We start from the raw sequence: 14,044 nt of genomic DNA, 5'->3' as shown, positions 1-14,044 counted from the left end.
GATATTCAGTTATGCAGTGTACAAGCAGTTGTTCTTCTTTGAGTTGTCTAAGGCCTAACAAAAACCTGGCTCAGAAAAATCATAGTCCCTGTGCACAACACTTTCAAATGTTACTATTTATTTAACAGATGGGTTTTAAACATGTCTAAGTCAATTAACCGGGGGTACATCTAATTCTATATAGATTTGGGCTGCCTAGTAAGAGTGCGCGCATCTGTCATTTTGTAGCTGGTTTGCCGCTCTGCAAGAAAAGCATTAAATTTGCTTTCCCCTGCGACTATCGAAGTGGTTTCCTTGTTTCATAAATTGGAGCTAATGAGCAAATGTTATTTATTCTCTGCTTAAGATAATTGCCAGAATGTACAGTGAATGATTATGGGTTGAAAAACAAATGTCTGGCAGTGCGATCTTATACTTGTCTATTCAGAGGGTAAAGTCTGCCTGTTCAACAAATATAGAATTACAGTTTAATTACAAGAGATGAAAAATAAAGAAAGGGGGATTTTTTTATCAAAGAATCTGTTGTCTGTAAGTTAAGCAAAACTGTCGAGTAAAGATCTATCTACTTACCAGTTATAAATCTCCACTGAACATATTTCTGAATAAATGCACTCCACATTGTTCTTAGAGGATGAAGCTTCATGTTAACTATGAGTAAATTATTAAAGTAATAGATGTTGATCTGGAGTTTGAGAATCTGCGTCAGTTGATTGAAAATTTTAAACTAAATATATTTTAGTAGCTTGTGAGTTTTATACCAAAATCTTTCTCACCTAACAAGGCATTCAGAACAATTGAAAGAACTTCACCTCATAGAGGTTAAGGTAGTTCTTGCTTAATGACCCAGTTGGGGCCAGAATTTTCATCACAAAGCGAAGTAGCTGTTAGATGAAACAGTGTGCAACTGCATCACCTAGTTATGGTAGTCCTGGTTACAGTCATTAGATGAGGGCCTCCTGCTTCCCTACCCTGCTGTGCTCATCTCTGCTTCAGTTTTTCCACCCACCTATCTTCCCCCCATCTCTGCTCTTTTGGCCATCCTATACTTCAGCGCTGCTGCATCCCCAGCCCAAGCTGACCTACACTATCTTCTTCCTCCTGCTGACAACAAGGCACATCTGGATGAGACAGCTGCTGGTCCTCGGTGAGACCTCTATACTGCCTTCATGGAGGCTTCACCAAGAGCTAGCAGCTGCTTTGGCTGGATGTGCATTAATGGTGGTGGGAGAAAGAAGACACTCCTATGACTCACAGTGGAAGGCAGTGGCGGTAGAGCTCAGGCGAGCCAAAGAAGAGAAATGGAAGGGGGAATTGAAATGCACCCTGCAGTCCTAAATGTGGACAGGTTGCCTAGCACCCAGATTTTGATTGCTTGACCATAGGGGAGTTGCAGTAGCTTTAACGTTGAGCTGTGGTGGCAGAGTGGTTAGAATGCAGTATTGTAGGCTAACTGCCCACAGTCTGCAGTTCAATCCTGACCAGCTCAAGGTCAACTTAGTCTTCCATCCTTCCAAGGTTGGTAAAATGAGGACCCAGATTGTTGGAGGCAATATGCTGACATTGGTAAACTGCTCATAGAGTGCTGTAAAGCACAATAGAGCAATATATAAGTCCAAGTGCTATTGCTATTTGTGTTGTTGCTATTGCCTCCATAAGTAGCATTGGTTCAGCACCATCATAACTTTGAGTATTCGCTGAATACTCATTAAGCCAGGACCATCTGTCGTCTATCTTCTATAAAATAAACTGTTTCTTAAACTGACATTTTCTTAACTTATTTACAGAAACATGAGTTCTGCTGGCCCTGAAGGGAGAAAGAAAATGAGGGAATGTGATGGATTGATTGACTCTCTGGTATATTATATACAAGGAACAACTGCAGATCGTAAACCAGATGATAAGGTAACTTTTCCAAACCGTTGGAATATCTAGAATTAAGATAGAGGGCATTTATTTTTCTGGCACTGTCTCCAAAGTGTGTTAATATTCATCCTCTCTTTGGAATTTTTTTAAAACAAGTAAGAGATCAAAGGCCAACCCATATTAAGAGAGTTTATGGGGTTTTAGTGGAATTAGATTCAGAACTTGAACTAGTTAAAGATTGTATGATTAAATGGGCACAGAATATTGGTGAAACGATTTCAATGGATACTTGGGAACTTATTTGGATAAGAAATGTTAAATTCACACAAGCGCAAAATTTAAGAGAGAATTTTTATAAGATGTTTTATAGATGGCACCTTGACCCAAAGAAAATGTCCATTATGTACCCTAATCTACAGCCGAAATGCTGGAGATGTGGATATTTGGATGCTACCTATTACCATATTTGGTGGACGTGTAAGCATATAAAAGCTTTTTGGATTAAGATATGGTGGAATATTCAAAGAATTTTTAAAAGAAGGGTAAAATTTACTCCGCAATTATTTTTACTAGGTATTGTTATTGACTGTGATGCTAAGGAGGTTATATTGATGTTAAATTTGATTACAGCCGCTAGGTTGTTAATAGGACAATATTGGAAGAAGGAATCTTTGCCTACTTTACAAGAATGGTTTCATAAAGTTTCGTATTTGGCAGAAATGGCAAAGATTTCGGCTTTCTTAAAGGAGCAATCTCAAGAAAAATTTTTTGCGGTATGGGAAAAATGGATAAATTTTATACAACATAATTTGGATATGGAAAAATATTATTTAGCCTTTTTATAATTTGTAATGATTGTTTTTTCTTTCTTTCTTTCTTCTTTTTCTTTTTTATATATATACATTTTTAATGTATTATTATTCATATATTTTTTTTTTTTTATATATATATATGCTTTATTTTTCGTCTACTTTCTTCTTTCTTCTTTCTCTCTCTCTCTTCTCTTTTTATTTTTTATTTTTTTTTCTTTTTTAGTATATATTATTCATTTTAAAGTTTATGTTATGTATATTATTTCTATATATATTATTACTGTGATTTTTATTATTATTATTAATTATTTTATAAATTGCAAATGTTATTTTTAAAATATTTGTTAAATAATCCTATATTCAGTTCTGGGAAGTCGGGGGGGGAGTGGGGTGGTTGGGGAGGGGGGGGTGGATTTTTATTTGTAAAACTTTTGAAAAATTTCAATAAAAAAAAAAAAAAAAATATTCATCCTCTCTTATAAATCTTCTAATGACTTTATGATGCGAGTTTTGGGGACATTGTGATGTTCTAAAAATCCTTGAAAATCCAATTGTTTTCTCAGACTTTGAGGTAGGGTGATTGCTGAATCACTGTAGCTTATTCTCCTCTGGATATCCATTAACTCTTTCTTATTATTGTTTCTTACTTTTAAATTGTAAACTGCCCAGAGTTGTTTGAAATCAGGCAGCTGCTAAAGAATCATAAATATATTTCCAGTTATAAAATTCTTAGTCCCATGTTAATATATTCTGCTGAAAACAACCCGCTTGAGATTACCCAAAAGCACCCCAGCAAAGCACAAATACAACAGATGCTGAAATACTACCAAAGATCTACAATTTTGCATCCTCTAGGTCAGTGGTTCTCACCCTTTTTAATGCCACGACCCCCAACCGGTCGTAAGTCGAGGACTACTCAACCGGTCGTAAGTCGAGGACTACTCAACTGGTGCAGCACCGTTTGCAGAATGGGACTTTTGGCGGGCTCAGCAGGGCAGAGACAGCCTGGACAATTCCTATTGGCTTTTGAAAGCCAATAGAATTAGACTCTATTCAAGAGAGTCTATTCTATTGGCTTTCAAAAGCCAATAGAATAAAAGGGAGTAGCACAGCTAAGGAAAAGGGGGGAAAAAATGGCGGACTGCATTGTTTGGCGACCCCCGTGAAATGGTGTTCGACCCCAAATGGGGTCCCGACCCACAGGTTGAGAACCACTGCTCTAGATGCTGCTCTCGTGTTCTCAGCCATAGTGTTGGTAATAGTGGGAGTTGCTGTGCAACATGTCTGGATGGTGCCAAATTGAAGAAGTATAGACAGTCTTATCAAACCTGGACTTTTGGCTGGGCTTGTGCACTCCAATATTGTCTTCACTTTCTCTTTCTGAATTAAAAGGAAAAGTTTAGAAGAGTTCACCTCTGTTGTTGATTAAGTATAAAGTGTCCGTCCTCCAGTTCTAGAACAGTAGAAACTGTAATAGGTTAAGTTTTAGCTTAAGAGATTTAGCTTAACTGCAATAGATTTAAGATTTAAACAAGTAACATTTAATATTTGTAAGTTCAACCCTGTGTGGCAGTTTATTCAGGTATGAAATGAATTAAAATTTCTCATCTTTTACTAGTTGTTCTAAGTGGATCTAAACACACAACTCCATTCATCCATCCATCCATTCATTCATTCATTCATTCATTCATTCATTCATTCATTCCAGTGATTTGAAACTTAAAATTTGCAGAAAGATTGCTGCTATGCACAACCTACTAAGAGCTATAAATTAAGGCCAATGGTTATCTGCATGCTTGAATCTACAGTATATTCCAGATCTTTTCCATTATTTACATAGAGTAATATATTTGTTCATTTTTCCAGGCTACAGAGAATTGTGTGTGCATTCTTCATAATCTTTCTTACCAGTTAGAGACTGAGCTCCCTAATAATTACACTGAAAAACTCTATGTGCCAAAAAGAGATGATCCATCCGGGAACAACATTGGATGCTTTGGAACAAGGAGCAGGAAAGCAAAGCAGGTATCCAAGATGTAAGGAAGGAACAACAGTTTGTGATAGACTGCCCAGCGTCTCAGAGAAACTTTTATCTGCAACTCATTAACCACAATCAGATATCCCTAGAAGGATCTTACTGGGAATCATGGAAATTTTAGTCCCAATAGATATGATACTTTGACGGTTGGCTAATATAGAGTATATATGTAATATGCAAATAGGCTAGGTGAAAAAGATCACTTAAACATTAAATAGTATTCATAAAATAAAGATAAGCAGTCCTTGATAGTAAGGAAAAAAATCTGAAAAATACAGATGGAGATTATTTTGATGGACGGATAATTGTCATTTTCTCTTAGCAGCTACATAGACAGACTTTCTCCAGGATGAAATATTTTGTTAGGACTAAACCAGAATGCTATAGAAAGCTTGCTAACTTTATAGAACCATTCATCAGGCCTGATAGTATAAAATTAAGGTATGAAATTGTGACCAGGTTTATAAGATTTCAAGACAGATTTGTTAATCTAGTTTCTGGTGTCTCCCCACCCCTAATGTTCTGTGGATCTAACAATTATTTAATTGCCAGAGTAACTAACAGAGAGATATTAAATCATATAAAACTAGACACATCACTGAAGGCTAAAATAATAAGACTATTTTTGATTTATTTTGGCCATGTTATGCTTGCAAATTCATTGGAGAAGGCAATGATGCTAGGAATAGTTAGTGGACAAAGAAGAAGAGGCAAATAAAGAACATGCTGGCTTGATAACATCAAATCTAATGCAAAGCTGAACAGGGAAAGAAGCTGTGCTTGACTGGGTAGCATGGAGAGCATGTGCCTATAAAGTCACCAAGAGCTGGACACAACTAAATGGTTAAAAACAACCTAAAGATGGATCACTACCTTATAGAAAAATATAGCCATTAGATGTTAATTTCTTTCCTCTTTAAAGTATACTGTGTTTTGGATGAAAGTAAAGTTGTTCATCCCCAATAATCATGAGTAATCAGCAGATGCAGCAATAATCTATTTCCTCTGGTTGTTCTTAATGATTAGGCTTTACATGGTTGCTCAAATAGGGGTTACAGAGGGTTTATGCAATATTAAACCCACACAATGATTTGCAGGTAGGCATTAATCAAAATTTAGGACTATTGGTCTCTATATTTTACTAGTTATCATTAAGGAGCCAGACTAACTATACTCCAAGAAGACTTTGATTCTTTCTCACTTCATTTCTGAAATATTAATCTGTTTGCCTTTTTAGAAGCAACAAGATTTGCCTCTTCCGGAAGAAAAGAGTAACCCCAGAGGCATTGAAAAGCTCTGGCATTCCACACTGATCAGGATATATTTGTCTCTAATAGCAGAAAGCACTAGAAACTTCACTCAAGAAGCATCTCTGGGGGCTCTGCAGAACCTCACTGCTGGCAGTGGACCAGTAAGTATCTGAGAAGGAAATGGATGTAGCTGGTATTAATGCTGTTATTTTACTATTGTTTCTCTTGGATAAACTCAGACCAGCACATAGAGAGAGAAAAAAAACGTACAATGGAGCCATAGGAAATAGAACAGAATGATGAAACCAGTACAACATTAATCTAGTCAACAATAAAGGCCTGGATAAGATTAGTCAGTGGACATTTACAAATTGCCCTGCTGGTACCTAGTCTCATTTTATTTTAATATTTGGGAGGTGTCAAATATCTAGAGGAGACTACAAAGGAAGGGCTGGTCTCAAGTTGTTGTTTGTCTTTTAATTGTTAAGGATATCTAGGGAACATTGATGCCTACCTTTGTTTGTAACAAAGATGGCTGATATATTTCATTTTGGGTTGCTCCTAGACAAGGAGGATGGAAAAAGAAAGGATAGAAACCATTTTATCTGGAAAACATGGAATTGTAGATGGCCCAAGAGAGCTGAGAATGATTAGCATAGTGAGACAAGGAAGCAAAATGACCGGCTAGCCTTGCAAAAGGAAGATAAAGAGAATAAGCGAAGAGTTTGCAACTAAGTGAAGTTAACAGGACATCCTAGGAAGGTCCACCAGCACCAAAATCTGCTATACCAAGTTGGGTCTCACTTTTCTTCTTTCACGATATTTCTGTAATTTGAGTATGGCCTTTGGTACCTAGCTTGTGATGCTTCAGCTTCGTCTGTAGTCAGACATTTCTATCGATACCAACAACACTATTTTTGAAAAAGAATAAATTGACAAAGCATCATCCACCTGAAATGTATAATTGGGGTGTTGTATAATTGTATAATTTGTATAATTATATAATTGGGGTGTTGCTTGGTGGGCGCTTTTCTTTATTTTTGCACATCATTTCCCTTTAAAAACAAAACACTTTAAGTGAATTCCTGTGCAGTTCCAAGTCTGGGTTAAAGGCTTCAAGGACATTTCTACATCTGTTCTCCTAGCATCCTTTCCTTCCCAAGGAAACCTGGAGTTCCTGACACAGAATTCTTCTTCGGAGGTGGGGATGTTTTCTTAATACTTGAAATGCCTTTATTCAGGGACTGACAATAATAATAATCCCCTTTCTGGAAGAAAATTATGCACTGTGTGCAATGCTATGATATGGAGTGGTGAATTCCCTAAGTCTGAAAGCTGTATGTGTTTCCTGACAGATGCCATTTGGGGTGGCTCATATCATTATCAAGAAGGCCAATGGCCTCCCAAATATTCGGAGCATGCTACACGTGAGCAACTTAAGCGTTAGGAAAACAGCAGTCTCCCTACTCAGGAACTTGTCTCGTAACACCTTGCTGCAAAATGAAATAGGTAAATACACACTCTTAATGGACATTATTTGCATGGGTTTTAATTGCATGATAGGATGTTAATGAAGTTGAACTAGACTTTTAGCAGAACAGTACCACTGTTTCTTCAATAAGCTATCAAGGCTGATTGTGAATTGCATCCAATTTAATTTTTTTTTTTTTTGAGGTAATAAGTTTGATGTGTATTGGCTGCAATTGCTAGCCACAAGACACTTTTCAGTTGTTTGGGAATCAGAGTTGGAAAGGTATGGTGGTGGTAGTTTTTGGCAAATTGTGAATCTCCAAATGTGTTGAGGGCCCAAATCGCAGAAAATCTGCAGTCATTTGAATTTTAGAATTTATCAAGCTCTACAAAATTTGGAGGGCTTCAGATTGTGGAAGATTGGCCAACGCTGTTATCCAATGACATGCCTTCTCTATCACTGCTTAGTGTTCATACCAATTTAACTGTTATGACCCAGATAGTCAAGGCGAGGCAGGCCTCTAGAGCAGGGGTGTCAAACTGCTGGCCCACAGGCCGGGCGCGTCACACAGAAGTCATGCCCACCCCATTGCTGCAATGACAAAACTGTCCTGATACGTTGTGTGACATCACGTGACTTCGCGAGTTTGACATGTCTGCTCTAGAGAGTCCTTTATTGCTCTCAGTAAATGTTCCAACAAACGGCCCTCCAGCGACCAGTAAATGTTCCAACAAACGGCCCTCCAGCGACCCCACATTACCCTGCAGACAGCCACCCTCAGTCCCCCAAACAACAGCCCATATATTACAAAGAAAGTCCACAGAGTAGGAGCACCCTCAAAGGGCAAGGTCAGGGTCCCAAGTCCAGTCCAACCAGCTAAGCAAGTCCATGAGGCAAGTTGTAGTCCACAAGGCAAGGTAAAGGCACAAGTCAAATGGCAGTCCTTGGGGCTAAGAGACGGTACAAGGCTAAAGGCACTTCTCAAGGCAAAGCAAAGCAAAGGGCAAAAAGCAGTCCTCAAGGCAAGAAGGGCAAGGTACAAGACAAAAAGCAGAAGGCAGTCCTTAAGGCTAGGCAAAGCTAAAGGCGAAAACAGTCCTCAAGGCAAGAAAAGGCAAAAGGTGTGAGGCAAAGCCAGGTGAGTGTAAACCAAAACAAGCAATTATTCCTGGCAAAGACTAAAACCCCACTGTTTCTCCTTAAGTCAACCCACTCCAGGTGTTCCCTGTGAGGAGGGGTGGGGCAACCTTCTCCCAAGTAGCCTTGCAGCCCTTCTCTGAACTTGCCTACACTCCGCTCTCCATGCTCCAGAGGGGAAGGCAGCTGTTCCTCATCAGAGGGGATCTGCTGCCTATCAGCACCACTGCCTGTCAGCAGCTGATGTTCCCTGTGTCTGTGAGGGCAGGCAGCTCTCCATCCAGTTGACAACCTCCCCAATGCTTGAGGGCCTGGGACAGCATCGTCCTCAGCCCCTGGTCTCTCCAAACATTCCCAGGGAGATGTGTGGACAGTCCTGGTTTCAACTTCTCCGAACTGAGCTCCGATGGGGCCATGACATTAACCTTATTACAGATGGCAATGTGTGGCTTACCATGTACAAAATGTATCTGTATATTCTGCACAAAGTTCAGGAACATAGGTCACATTAATCAGATGGGTGCATATAGTTATTTAGAAGTATGTGCCTTGTGCAGTGGTTTATCTGTACATCATGGTTTTAAAAGGCATAAATTGCTTAGTTGCTTTGATTTCTGAGTATTAAGCTTCTCTATGTTAAGCCTGCAAACATGTTAGAACATTGTGCTGGTCTACATAATAAATGAGCATGATCTTAATCTCTCCCTTACACACAGGGTTTGAACATCAGGAGAAAGACACAAATCCAAGTAACTCTCTTTTGTAGGCACAGAATAATAAATTCTCTATATAAACTCAACATTATGCTATGAGAGGAAAACTAAACTCGAAACAGTTGCATTTTCCCTCAGTGCGGAGAAACTAGCAAGGGTGGTATGAAGTACGGGAAATGTTAAAGCAAGAAATTCTTACTTGATACTGCAGAGGTGGAGGGGGCATCCAATTGTTGAAGTAGCAACCAAAGTTCCAGTAGATTTGGTTGATATAAATGATGGGAATTTATCAGGGGGCATAGACATTTTATTTTTATTAAACCATCACCAAGAGAAGTAAATTTACAGTGAAATGTTATTGTGGAGGTATCTTAACTACATTGGGTGGACTTCAGGAGTTATGTCTTCCAATCCAAGTAATTAAGAAAGATGAGTTCTGGATCTACTGCAATGGAAATAGCAGTGGCATAAATCCCAACGTTTTCATGAAGTAAATTTGCAGGAAAAAATGGGAAATTTTCATTAGAACTAAATATTGTATCATTTAGATACAAGCATATTTCAAAGAACATGTGATAGATATGTTTAAACTTTAGAATAAGGGCACATCTTGGTTATTTTTCAGCCAGAGAACTATTGCCAGAATTGATTGCCATACTGCCAAATTATGCCCCAACATCCGATGTGGACAATGAGACCACGGCTTCTGTTTGCTATGCTTTGTACAACCTGACTCAAAACAATTCCTCAAATGCTCGACTTCTCTTGAATAATGATGGCATTTCAAAGATTATGGATATCAGCACAAGTGACAGGTAGGTATCCATTCCTAAAATGAGTATCTGTACTACTAAATTTGCAGCAAAAAGTTGCACGAAGGAGAGAATTTTTCTGTTCTTGATTTTTAAAACATGTTTAAAGGGAGTCTGAAAATACATATTTTCATGGCTTCTGATCTCTTCTGCCTATCCTTTTCCTGTGCCCTTCATTTGGACCTTTTATTATTTCCCTACTAGGTTTCTTTTAAATTGAAATTCTGTGAAACATTTTGTTCTTTTCAACTTCATGCTGGTACGATGCTGAACTGCTTTAAAAGTTGTTTTTATTACTGTTGTTCTCAGCAAAAGTGGTAGAGCTGCCTCGATTCTCTTGTATTCTTTGTGGTCTCATGCTGATCTCCATGGTGCTTACAAAAAGGTAAGCTAGCAGACAAGATGGGAATTTTTTTGAAACCTTTTGTTTTTCCACCTTGGTATCAGTTTTCTTGGTTTTTAAATGAATGTCATACTTTAATTTATTTTTGTTATTAGAAATATTTTAAGACTGAGCCCTAATTAACTCTATTAGAGATTTGGGATTGTTAATTAAGATGGAAATGGATTTCATGTACTTTTGTTAGGTTTGCCATAGTACTACACCCTATCATAGAATGTGCTTTTGTGAATAGAATATGCAAAAACATTTTTTTTGGCTAGACTAACACTTTCTGCTTCTGCATTCTTTCAAACAAGTAACACCTGTTTTCCCCCCTTAATCCTTTTTATTTTTTTCAAACAATGGGAAAGTCTCCTAGAGACAATACAACTAACACCTCCCCAAAGTCTTCCAAATTGTTGAAAGATTTCAGGCTGACCAATAAGCAAGAAAGTCCTCCTTTCCATGTTAGGCTTCTCAAATACCCCACCTTCAAATTAGAGGGTCATAAGTTGAATTCCCAGGGCTGCACTCCGATGTAAAAGTCTTGGGGTCCCAAAGAAGGAATGATCAAAGTGTCATTCGTAATGTGACCAAAAAAGAAAAACCACTAAATATATGACAGGGAAGCAACCCTATCAAATATGTTGAAATTACAAGTAAGTGTGAAACTGAAAAGGAGATTTTTTTTTTATTTGTCCTGGACAAATTTTAGAACATAGCCTCCACTATACCAATCAAAAAATAATTGTGGCATTTGGCCCAACAGAAGTTGCAGGTTCCTGCTTTAAATTGTAACATTCAGTTTGTTTCTGTAAAGGGCAACAAGCCCATTTAAATTAATGGAAGTTTTCCATATATGTAAATACAATATATACCATCAATCAGTGTCAAATTAAATAGAATTTTAATTTCATGATTAACTTCTATGTTTACTTTTTTATGTAATACTACAGAAGGTTGTTTTCATAGGGATCATAATGCATTGCTCCCTACCCCATCACAATCCTGACAAATACATATTTTTATATATTTGTTTATGATCAGGATAACAATCTAGGCTAGTTGTCTCATATCTGGTATTCCCAGAAGTGTTGCGATTGCAGGTCTCCAAATTCCTAGGCAGCATGACCAACAAATTGAGGCCAATAGATATAAATAGTTGGTCTACATCAGTGGTTCTCAACCTTTTTAATGCCGCGACCCCCAACCGGTCGTAAGTCGAGGACTACTCAACCGGTCGTAAGTCAAGGACTATTCAACTGGTGCAGCACTGTTTGCAGAATGGGACTTTTGGTGGGCTCAGCAGGGCAGAGACAGCCTGGACAATTCCTATTGGCTTTTGAAAGCCAATAGAATTAGACTCTATTCAAGAGAGTCTATTCTATTGGCTTTCAAAAGCCAATAGAATAAAAGGGAGTAGCACAGCTAAGGAAAAGGGGGAAAAAATGGTGGACTATGTTGTTTGGCGACCCCCGTGAAATGGTCGTTCAACCCCAAATGGGATCCCGACCCACAGGTTGAGAACCACTGGTCTACATCTTCCTGAGTCCCAACCTAATTTAAGTATCTTTCAGATCCACACTAATTTAAATCATTTAAACCAACCTCAAACCAATCTTAGAAAAAATGAATTGATATCCTTTCTAGACTCCCAAAGTACCTTCAGTAGGATATGCCTCTCATTCCTAATATATGTTTGATAATTTATCTTTGTGTATCCACTGAGAATTTACTTCCGTTTTTCTGGAATTGTAGTTAACTATGTTCCATTTCCTTTTTTTGTTTTTACTTTACAGGCTGGATATAAGAAAACGGATTTCATCAACAATCGAACATTAAGAGCCTATAATTCACTGAAAGACTGAAAACCTGGAAAGTTCTTAAAGATCTGTATGGAAAAACAATACAGACGTATTATCATTGTTCACTCAGTACCAAGAACTGGGAAAGAGTGAAAGAGTGTTTTATTATTTACAGCGGGTGTCTGGAATAAAGTGCTGATCCCTATATTATCTGCCATTATAGCCTTGCTTATTGTTCCTCTTAAAATCCAGACTCATCTATAAATGTAATGAAATCCAAGCTGAAGCCTAGCAAATAATTTTAATATCAAGCCTGAAACTGGCAACCACTGCACATATTATACTAGGTCAGTTTGAGGGCAATTGTCCATATCAATGTCTTCATTTTATATCATGGGAAAGTAATAACCAAAGAAGATGAGATATGGGAATTCTTGCTGAAGTTTTGTGTTAGTTTTCTTTTTGCTAAACTTATTATAGTGAGTGCTTCATGCAAAACTGCCTCTTATCTGCAGATATTTTCTGAATATACAGACTTTTGTATAAACTGCTTTTGAGTAATATTTTCCTAGGTTGTAATTTTTCAGTATAATCCTCTTCATGCATGTATGGTTACTGTTTTTTTTTAACTGAAGTATTGTTGAAGTTATTTTTAAAATTCTTTATACCCACAGCCTAAATTTACCAGTGCATGAGACTTTTCAAAATTTGTTGTGTAAAATTTGTTCAAACAATGCCAAGTTACTACTTACAGTGTGGTCTGTTTTATGATCGCTTTGACCAGAAGAATGCAATGTTTCTCATGCTTTTAACTTTAACATTCATCAGGAATGGGTATCTGCGCTCTCTCTCTCTCTCTCTCTCTCTCACACACACACACACACACACACACACACACAGAGAGAGAGAGAGAGAGAGAGAGAGAGAGAGAGAGAGAGAGAGAGAGAGAGAGAGAGAGAGAGCATTTGTGATGCTGTCATCATGGAAAAGATGCAGTTAATGCATATTGCATAATTAACATCATTTGCACAATTATGTCACTTAGGTGAGAAGGAAAATAAATAAACTACTGTCATGGCACAGGTAGCTCCTACCTGACAACTATTGACTCTGGAAATAGCATTGCACTACTCAATTTAGGACTGGTCCTCCCTTAGGTATCCTAAATAGTTGTGAGCTGGTGAGCTGGACTGTGTCGGCCAGTTCCTCTTTTGCCAAAGCAGCAGGCAAAGCTCTGCTCCATTTGCAAGTTCAGATCCACGAAGAGATAATGTGGGCATGAGAAAATCAGATAGGTCTGTGCTGCCTGTAAAAGCAAAGGTGAAAGACTCCAGCGATAATCCTGACAGAGGGCTGAATGGCAGCACTTGTTAAGAATGGCTCAGTTATTTTTATTACTCAGACATTCATAAAATGTCCTTGTTTATTGTTTAAATTGTATTTGGACCCTGTGCATGCTGCTCACTCTCTGAACAGTTTAGGGCAGTGGTTCTCAACCTTTCTAATGCCGCGACCCCATAACACAGTTCCCCATGTTGTGGTGACCCCCAACCACTTATACATCACCGGGTGCCAGGGGCGTGGCCAAAGAAAAGGGGGAAAAATGGCAGACAGCCTTGTTTGGCGACCCCTGTGAAATGGTCGTTCGACCCCAAATGGGGTCCCGACCCACAGGTTGAGAACCACTGGTTTAGGGCAACTTGTTTCATGTAGCTGGGATCCGTCCCTCTCTCCACTGAAATGACTCTACAATCGTTTTAA

At 38.3% G+C, this 14,044-nt stretch overlaps 1 protein-coding gene across 1 annotated transcript in view; it reads left to right on the top strand.

The window, feature by feature from the left end:
- Positions 1 to 13,034, top strand: part of PKP2 (plakophilin 2) — a 59,951-nt gene extending 46,917 nt beyond the window's left edge. The window contains exons 7-13 of the mRNA XM_039342339.1: positions 1,785 to 1,902; positions 4,542 to 4,700; positions 5,951 to 6,124; positions 7,319 to 7,472; positions 9,910 to 10,099; positions 10,406 to 10,481; positions 12,278 to 13,034. Coding sequence (XP_039198273.1) covers positions 1,785 to 1,902; positions 4,542 to 4,700; positions 5,951 to 6,124; positions 7,319 to 7,472; positions 9,910 to 10,099; positions 10,406 to 10,481; positions 12,278 to 12,346 — 940 coding nt within the window. The 3' untranslated portion in view covers positions 12,347 to 13,034. The remainder of the gene's footprint in view (positions 1 to 1,784; positions 1,903 to 4,541; positions 4,701 to 5,950; positions 6,125 to 7,318; positions 7,473 to 9,909; positions 10,100 to 10,405; positions 10,482 to 12,277) is intronic.
- The last annotated feature ends 1,010 nt before the right edge of the window (positions 13,035 to 14,044 follow it).

This window comes from Crotalus tigris, unplaced genomic scaffold, assembly GCF_016545835.1.
Source record: "Crotalus tigris isolate CLP2741 ecotype Arizona unplaced genomic scaffold, ASM1654583v1 scf7180000017789.496130, whole genome shotgun sequence".
Lineage (NCBI taxonomy): Eukaryota > Metazoa > Chordata > Lepidosauria > Squamata > Viperidae > Crotalus > Crotalus tigris.
Note: the sequence above shows the minus strand (reverse complement) of the source record. Positions and strands in the feature narration are given on the sequence as shown.